Genomic DNA, 9,677 nt, shown 5'->3' on the forward strand with positions numbered 1-9,677 from the left:
TATAAATTATCACGGACTTCTAAGAAAAGCAACCTGGCAGCAGCTATCAACCTAAAAATAATAGATTTTTGACTCAGCAATTCTACTTCTGGCTACCCATCTCATAGAAATAAAAGCAAAGGAAATACGTGTAACGTTTATGTTATCGTATACTGTGGCAAAAATCTGGAAGCAAAACGGAGAAAAATATGGAAGGAAAACAAATTAGATTGTATCCTGAACAGGGGCGATGTGGGTGGAAGTGGCGGGGAAAACCGAGGAAGAAGGTTCAAAATGGAAAAACAGGAAGGAAAAGAGGCGCTAAAAGTAGCAAGTCATTTAAAATACGTTCTATTTCCTATGTAATTAAAAAAAACCCACGGATCTGTCGTATAAAACACGGATCCGTTCTCGAAAATGCGTATCTGTTATCTACGTCGTCTTGTTTAGATTCGAACATCGAAACCAGCGAGGTGCGAGGAAACTAACGTGGCATAGCTCATCTCTCTGAAATTTCGACTTCTCATCAGAATTGCAACGTTGTGAATATCATCAACAACGATCTTCCTAAGAGCCATTTCACGAGACTGTCGTGAGCATTACGTGAAAGAACAGGAGACCTGCTCGGCATAGTTACGTCCCTCTCTTCAGTGTTTTCCATAATATAAGATCCTGAGCTACATTTATAAGTTGATAATCTCCATACACATCTACAGAATCGAGTTAGTTAAAACGTGGAGTACTTTCTTACTTTCTTCCGGCGATTTTTCACTTTCCTCCAACGAAGCATTTTCTGAAGAGAAAGGTGTGCTCATCAGAAAATATACAGCCGTACTGTTTTTAAAAGCGTTCCATTGCAACACATTTGATAAGAGGGATTTGCATAGAAGAGAAAATGGCTCCAGGTGACCGCTGACATATTGGCACTGCTTCCACCTGGAATCCGACAACCAGTGAAGATGCTGATTTTTATAGATTTCATATAAGCCTGATGGAAGAGGAAAGAATGATCACATTGGAAGACATGTATCTTGTAGCTTCTAGTTACTCATGACAAAGCAGATGCTTAATAAATACTTGGTGTTGAGAGAAAGTTATTTTATCTAAAAATTAATTACATAAAAGATAATGCTTTATTGTGGAAAAAACATAAAATCTACCACCTTAACCATTTTTTAAATAAACTTATTTATTTAAATTCGTTTCAAGTATCCAGTACATTGGTTAGACATCGATAATGCTCATGAAACAATCCCCCCAATAGCTCTCTCCCTCCCCTGGCCCTCCACTTAGCCATCCTATCAATGCTAACTGCATTCCCTCTGCCATGCTCCTTCATCTGAACCGGGTTTAAATGTACACTTCAGTAGCGTTAAGTATATTCACGTTGCTGTGAAACAGGTATCCAGAACTTTTCCTGCAAATCTGCAACTGTGCCCATGAAACAACCCTTCTCTTCTCCCCTCCTCGCCAGCCCCTGGTAATCACTTTACTTTCTGTTTGTACGAATTCGACTTCTTTAGATAACCTCATATAAGTGGAATCATACAGTATTTGCCTTTTTTTTTTTTTCTGACTAGCTTATTTCACTGAGCATAATGTCCTCAAGCTACATCCATTTTGTAGCATGTGACAGGATTTCCTAATTTTAAGGCTGGATAATATTCCATAGTATGTATATTCTGCATTTGGTTTATCCATTCATTAACTGATGGGCATTTGGGTTGCTTCCACCTGTTGGCTATTGTGAATAATAATGCTATGAATAGAGGTGTGCAAATATCTCTCTGAGACCCTGTTTTCAATTCGTTTGGATTTAAACCCAAACGTGGGATTGTTGGATCATATAGTAGTTCCATTTTTAATTTTTTGAACCTCCATACTGTTTGCCATTACAGTTGCATCATTTTCCAATCTCTCTGATGGTGTACAAGGGTTCCAATATCAGCACATCCTTGCCAGCACTTTTTTATATTTTTTTGATAATGGCCATCCTAATGGATAGTATAATAGCTCATTGTGGCTTTGATTTGCATTTCCCAACTCTTAGTAACGTTGAACATCTTTTCATTTGCTCGTTGGCCATTTGTATAGCATTTTTGGAGAAATGTCTGTTCAAGTCCTTTGCCCATTTTTAACTGGGTTCTTCGATTTTTTGTTGTTGAGTTGGATGACTTCTTTATATATTCTGGATATTAACTCCTTAGCAGATATGATTTGAAATATTTTCTTATTCTATAGATTGCCTTTTCACTCTGTCGATTGTGTGCTTTGATGCACAAATGTTAAGTTTGATGTAGTCTCATTCGTCCGTTTGTTGTTGTTTTGTTGTTGTTGCCTGTGCATTGGTGACATAGCCAAGAAACCACTGTCAAGTCCAATGTTATGGAGCTTTTCTCCTATGTTTTCTTACAGGAGTTTTATAGTTTTAGGTCTTATGTTTAGGTCTGCATCCATTTTGAGTTGATTTTTGTATTTGGTATAAGATAAAGGTCCAGTTTCATTCTTCTGTGTGTAAATATCCAGCATCCTCAGTGCTCTTTGTGTGAGATCGTCCTTTCTCACTGAGTGGTCTTTGAACACTTGTCAAGGACCATCTGACTATATGCACCAGGGTTAATTACTGGGATCTTAATTTTGTTCCATTAGTCTCTTAAGTCTGTTTTGATGCCAGAACCAGACAGCTTTAATTACTGTAGCTATATAATATAGCTTAAAATCAGGAAGTGTGATTTTTTTATTTTCAAAATTGTTTTGGCTATTTGGAGTCCCTTGGGATTCCTTCTGAATTTTAGGAAGAAGTTTTCTATTTCTGCCAAAAATGCCATTGGGATTTTGATAAGGTTTGCATTAACTCTGGAGATTGCTTTGGGTTAGTAATGAAGTCTTAACAACACTAAGCCGGCCAACCTGTGAACATGGCATGTCTTTCCTTTCTTTGTGTCTTCTAATTAATTTCTTTCGCTATAATTTCTTCTTGTAGTTTTCAGTGTACAAGTCTTTAGCTTCCTTGGCCAGGTTTATTCCTAAATATTTTATTCTTTTTGATGCTATAGTAAGATTGTTTTCTTAATTTTGATTTCCTATTATTTCTATTTGTGATTGTATAAGAACGAAGCTGATTTTTTATGTTGGTTTCGTATCTTGCAACTTTGCTGAATTTGTTTACTAATTCTAACAGTGTTTTGTGAACTCTTAGCGTTTTCTACATATAAGATCATATCATCTGTGAACAGAGATCATTATATTTCTTCCTTTCCAATTTGAATGCCTTTTCTTTCTTTTTCTTGTCTAACGCTCTGGCTAGAACTTCATGTTAAGTAGAAGCGGTGAGAGCAGGGGCATCCTTGACTTGTTTCTGATCTTAGAGAAAAGTTTTCAGTTTTCCACCACTGAGCATGATATTAGCTGTGTATCATCTTTGGAGAAAGGTGTATTTCATAAATGACTTTTATTATGTCGAGGTAGTTTCCTTCTAGTCCCAATTTGTTGATTTTTTTTTTTTTTAATCAGGAAAGAGTGTTGAATCTTATCAAATGCTTTTTTTGGGGGGCATCATTTAAGACAGTCATGTGGTTTTGTCTCTCATTCTGTTCATGTAGTTATTACAGTGATTGATTTTCTTATGTGGAACCAGCCTTTTATTCCAGGAATAAACTGCACTCAGTCCTGGCGTACAATCCTTTTAATGTCCTGTTGGATTTGGTTTGCTGCATTTTGTTGAGGATTTCTGCATCTATAGTCAGGAATATTGGTCTGTAGTTTTCTTATAGTGTCTTTGGCTTTGGTATCAGGGTGATGCTAGTCTCCTAGAATGGGTATGGAAGTGTTCTCTCCTCTTCAAATTTTTTTGTAGAGTTTCAGGAGAATTTGTGTTAATTCATTAAGTGTTTGGTAAAACACTCTAGTGCAGCTAGCTGGTCCAGGAGTTTTCTTTTTTGGGAAGTTTTTGATTACTGACTCAATCTCCTTACTTTTTATAAGTCTGTTCAATTTTTCTATTTCTTCATTATTCAGTCTTGCTGGATTATACATTTCTATTTCTTCTCAGTTATTCAATTTGTTGGCATATAATTGTTAATCTCCTATGATCCATTTTATTTCTGTGGCATTAACGTCCCCTCCTTTCATGTCTGATTTTAGTTGAGTAATTCCTCTCTTATTTTCTTAATGGAGTTAAGAATTTGTCAATTTTGCTGAATTTTTCAAAAAGCCAACTCTTATTTTTTTATTTTTCTATTTTTTATTCATTTATTTCTGTTCTAATCTTTATTTCCTTCCTTTTTCTAGCTTTGTGTTTAATTTTTTTAAATCTAGTTCCTTGAGGTATAGGGTTAGGTTGTTTATTTGAGATCTTTTTTAATGTATGCATTTACAGCTATAAACTCAGTACTGCTTTTGCCCTACTCCAAAAGTTTTGTACATCGTATTTTTATATTTGTCTCAAGATAGTTTCTAGTTTTTCTTGTGATGATTTCTTTGCCCCACTGGTTATCTGAATGTGTTGTTTGGATTTTTCATGTGCTACTGATTTCTAGTTTCGCTCCACTGTGGTCAGAAAAGATACTTGATATGATCTCAGTCTTCTTGAATTTATTAAGACTTGTTTTGTGGCCTAACATGTGCTCCATCCTGGAGAATATCCCACACACACTTGAGAAGAATGTATCTAGGAGTGTTGCCGTTGTTCTGTGTATGTCCGTTAGGCTCCGGTGGTCTATAGTGATCTATGGTGGTCTATAGTTCAAGTCCTCTGTTTCCTTATTGATCTTGTGTCTGGTGTTCTATCCATTACTGAAAGTAGGGTATTGAAGTCTCCTACTATTATTGTATTGCTGTTGTCTATGTCTCCTTTCAATTCTATCAATGTTTTCTTCATAGAATTAGCAGCTCTGAGGTTGGGTGCATAAACATTCATAATTTTAATATCTTCTTGATGAACTAACCCTTTTGTCATCATATAACGTCCTTTGTCTTTTATAACAGTTTTTGACTTAACATCTATTTTTTTCTTATATCAGTATAGCCACTTCTATTCTCTTTTGGTTATCACTTGCTTAGAATATCTTTCCCCATCCTTTCGCTTTCAGCCTATGTGTATCCTAAAATCTAAAGCAAGTCTCTCGTCGAAAGTATATAGTTGTTGTATTGTTTTTTTGTTTTGTTTTGTTTTATCCCATAAGCCAGTCGATGTCTTTTGATCAGAGAGTTTAACCCATTTATGTTAATTATTGACAGGGAAGGATTTACTATTGCCATTTCGTTAACTGTTTTCTGTATGTCTTACAGCTTGTATGTCTCTTGTTTCTTACTGCCTTTGTATTTTATTGATTTTTTTTAAAGTAATTATATTCATTGATTCTTTTCTCTTTTTGTGTATACTCTATAGATTTTTTTTTTTTTTTTTGGTGTGTGTGTAGTTACTCTATTAGGGTTTTCCAGAGAAATGGAACTAATAGGATATATGTGTGTGTATATATATATATAAGGAGATTTATTGTACGAACTGGCTCTTGTGACTGTAGAGGCTGATTAGCATTTGAATTGAAGATGGCCCTCACCAATTTGGGTGGGCATCATCCAATCCACTGAGAGGCTAACTAGAACAAAAAACAGAAAGGGCAAAATTCCTCTCTTCCTTGAGCCTCATCTTCTCCTGCCCTCAGATGATCTTAGGACTTGGACCAGGCCTTACACCATCAGTGCCTCTGTTCTCAGGCCTTTGGACTCAGGCTGAATTATACCACTAGCTTTCCTGGTTCTCCAGCTTACAGGTCATGGGACAGCTCAGCCTCCATAATCGTGTAGATTAGGATTGTAATAACTACAGCAATTGCCATTTATTCATTCATTCATTCAAAAATGATTTAGTGCCAATTATATGCACAACAGTGTACAAGACAGAATGATGAATTAGACATCACGCTTGAACTGAAGCTGCTTTTAGTTTAATAAATATAAGTGTTGACTCAGAGCACCTTAGAAATCTTTTGGTATTTTTCAGGGAAACATGTTTTTAATGGGTTTTTACTAAACCCAGAGCGATGACTTTTACTCACTATTGAGTCGAGGTTGGGGTGTTACACCTTTAATATTTATCAATATGCCAGAGTATAAGAAGATGTTCCATTCTTTATCTGGTAGGGATCCGATGTCATCCTGAGTTAGACTTTCATTAGCATTATTTTGCATGATCGTAGTGCAAAGCAGAAAGGAGAAGCAAAGTTTATGCTTATTAAATAGAGCTGAAGAAACCACCTATGGGGGAAAAAGTAACTTAGATCAACAGGGATAGATTAAATAAATTTGCAAAATTCACATTAAAGAATGGCTCACCTTAAAAATATTTCTTGTCAACGCATCTGTTGAATTTTTGAGATGCCCCTCTAAGAGATCTTTCTCACGTTTTAACTTTGGTTCTTTTGAGTGATTTGTAATTTCATGAACTTTTTTCCGAGACACTTTGTCTCTTTCCAAACTGTGTTCTTCTTGTTTTTTGCTTCTGGAAACTACTGATGAAACAAAAACTTGCTGAAACCAGTCTAGGGAGAACTGGTACATGTAATTGATTTGTGTAAGACCAGCCACCAGAAAGTAGAGCAGGGCACCTCGGGTAGCGAGGGGGAGGTAGTTTTTACGTGTGGCTTGAATTTCACTTTCTGCTTTTTCTGCTGCATCGATCCGCTTTGAAATTTCATTTGAAGTAATTTTGGATTTTCTTAAGATGTCTACAATTTCCTCATCATCTAATACATATCCTAAAGACAAACAAAAAATAAATAAAAACCGTTGGAGTATTACATGGCAGTTTCTTTATTTTGTACTCTTCATAAGACGTTTTTTTTTTTTTTTCTGTTGGTTTTTTGTTCATTTTATTTCAGAGAGGAGCTCTTAAGGGCAGATAAGTCATATTTCTAATAAATTTGATTAATAGCACACATGTCCCCATTTCCCACGCCCTCATCTCTTCTTTAGATTAGAGTTTGTGGATTCCATTTTTATTACAGGCACATAATAAGCAGTCCTTCTATCATAAGGAATACATTTCCACTGTGACCCACTATACACTTAGAAAATGAAAATAAAATTTCCTGTAAATAACGAGTGAACCATTATTCCATGTGACGCACTCTGATATCGCCTGTTGTATTCTATTTTTTTAAACAGTCGATAATGACTAACGAAACTGATTTCTCATCTCACTAATAGGTTGCCCCTCGCTTTTTGAAAAAACACTGCTCTAAAAACACAGATGATAATTCTATCCCTTTCAAATATTGAAGACAGCTCTTATATTTCCATTATAAACTCTACTGTCTTATGGGCTAAACATTCCCATTCTCAAGTAGTTGTTTTTTTTTTAATGATATGATTTCTAGACCCCTCGCCAAGCTTATTTCTGAACACACCACAGTCTGAAAAGAGTCCTCTTAAAATGTGATAGATATCTGACACTAAAGGCAGCTTGATAGGACCATTGCAAAGAATTGTGTGATTATTACATTCCATGATCTGGACACCATATTTTTATCGATGTGGGTGACGCTTGACCTAAGCTGTGGGCCACCTCTCATAGGTCCCACCCTATGACACTATTGCCTACAGGGGTTGGGGAGTCACACCAAAGATAAAATATTTTCAAAGAGGTAGTAAGGATGATATATATTACTATTTCTTGGAAAGAAGTAGCAAAAAACCTATACAGAATCAAGGAGTCTTTTTATTTAGCATTTTTCAGGAACAATTTTTATTAAAACCACTATTAGCAAAAGGTTACAGTCTTTTGAATATCCCAGATGCTAATATGAGGAATAAATGGCGCCCTTTCCCTGTACTTCGGTGGACACGTCTCTTCCATTTGGCTGTGCCTGAATTACGTTCTTTTATAACATCTATTGGTAATCTAGTGGAAATGAGTTTCCTAAATTCTGTGAGCCACTCTAGCAAAGTAATCGCAAACCCAAGGAGGGGGTCGTTGAAACTTCCGACCTGTAGCTGGTCTGTTAAAAGTATAGGTGACCACTTGGGCTTGTGATTGGCATCTAAAATAAGGGGGAGGGGGCAGTCTTGTAGGACAGAGCTCTTAACCCGTGGAATCTGATGCTGCCTCAGGTAGTGTTGGAATCGTGTGGGACGGAAGGCCAGCCAGCTGGTGCCACACTGCTTGTTGGTATGGAGAAACCCCTCCTCCATGTTGAAATTGAGTATTCAGAATCCTTTTTAGAAGCAAGTGCATCAATGTGCCCTAGGAACTTACAACATTTTATATTTAGTTGTTTAGTTGTTCATCATCTAATACATTATATTGTTTGCATTTAAAGACTATGGTTTCTTAGACACTTCTTGTGTTAAAGAGGAAAATGATTTCTACTCCTATTTTAATAAACATCATACTTTAATGGAATACATATAAGGTACTGGACTGTGTCCTTTTATATTTTAGTTACTAACACTTGGGGCAAATGTAATCTTTTGGTCTCTCTATACTCTAACTTGACATACGTAATAGATGTCAGATACCCGAAGTATAGGCATAGAGCGAGGAGGAAACTAACCAGTCTCTGTGAGATTTTTTCTACAACTTTTACTGATTATATGGTAGAAAATGTCCTATAACATGAGCTAAAGCAGGGGTAGGAACCAAGGAACATCAAAATTCACAATGTTTTAATTTTAGAAATGGAGTGACTTGTCTGTATCAATCAGTTTATTTGGTGAAAATGGAGATTGGGTAGTTTTGGCGCCAATTCAGAATACGGTCCTTACAACTTTAATTGCGTCCTTCACAAAAGTTTGCAAAGGTCTCCCAATATCACAAAGTAACTTACCTTGTGCGTTCTGCAGTACAGTTAATGCTTTTTCTTCCAGTTCCTCAAGAGTCATGGCATCGAGGGAAATACTCTCCAATAATTGGTAACGCTGATTTTCTAAATGAGGAACTTCGTGACTTAATACAGTAGATAAGAGTTGATCTTGCAACCCTTGGAATGTTACCGTAAAGTTGATCATAGTAACAAAGTTATAAACTGATGGAGGAAAATGAGGGTTGTCTATTTCTGTAGAAATGTATAACCTAAAACATGGGAAAGGCACCAGTTATTCAATGGATATGCAGAGGAAAAAAATGAAACATATATTTAATAACGGAAGAAAATATTTCTCCTGGAGGTAAACAAGGTTAATTTTTAATGTTATTCAGACTTGTACACAAGTAGGCTCTTGATTTAAACTATGTGAATACATTTGCTATTTAGGACTTAAAAAAATACAACCATAAACCGTGTCCATACTATATTTAGTCTAAGTAAAAAGACAGAGTAAAGAAAAATGCTAACTGGTAGTGCTGACCTCTCACTAGATCATGGGAAGGACTGTGGTTTTCACCCCGAGTAAGAAGCCAGTGGAGGGATCTGAGCAGAGAGACATGCTGTGTTTTTAACAGGACCGCTCTAGCTGCTGCTGTCTGGAGAGTCGTCTGCAGAAGACGGAGCCGGGCAAGGAGGGCACTGGGAGACGGGCTGACACGTGAGAGATGACGGCGCTACGAGTAGCAGTGGCCGGGAGTGGTCAGATTCTGGGTCTTGTTTAGTCTTCATTGCAACCCAATAAAACAGGAAGAGCCCTCTTTCCATTTTATAAAGGGTGAAATCGAGGCTTTGAGAGGTTAAATAAGTTGCCTATATCGTATGGACAGGAAG

General features: G+C 36.5%; 1 protein-coding gene across 1 annotated transcript in view; it reads right to left on the reverse strand.

Annotated features, from left to right (window-relative positions):
* DNAH14 (dynein axonemal heavy chain 14) overlaps window positions 1-9,677 on the reverse strand; it is a 221,193-nt gene that overhangs the window by 33,683 nt on the left and 177,833 nt on the right. The window contains exons 65-67 of the mRNA XM_011360885.1: window positions 6,316-6,737; window positions 6,039-6,237; window positions 731-967 (exon numbers count right to left, since the gene is read on the reverse strand). Coding sequence (XP_011359187.1) covers window positions 731-967; window positions 6,039-6,237; window positions 6,316-6,737 — 858 coding nt within the window. The remainder of the gene's footprint in view (window positions 1-730; window positions 968-6,038; window positions 6,238-6,315; window positions 6,738-9,677) is intronic.

This window comes from Pteropus vampyrus, unplaced genomic scaffold, assembly GCF_000151845.1.
Source record: "Pteropus vampyrus isolate Shadow unplaced genomic scaffold, Pvam_2.0 Scaffold60, whole genome shotgun sequence".
Taxonomy (NCBI): Eukaryota; Metazoa; Chordata; class Mammalia; order Chiroptera; family Pteropodidae; genus Pteropus; species Pteropus vampyrus.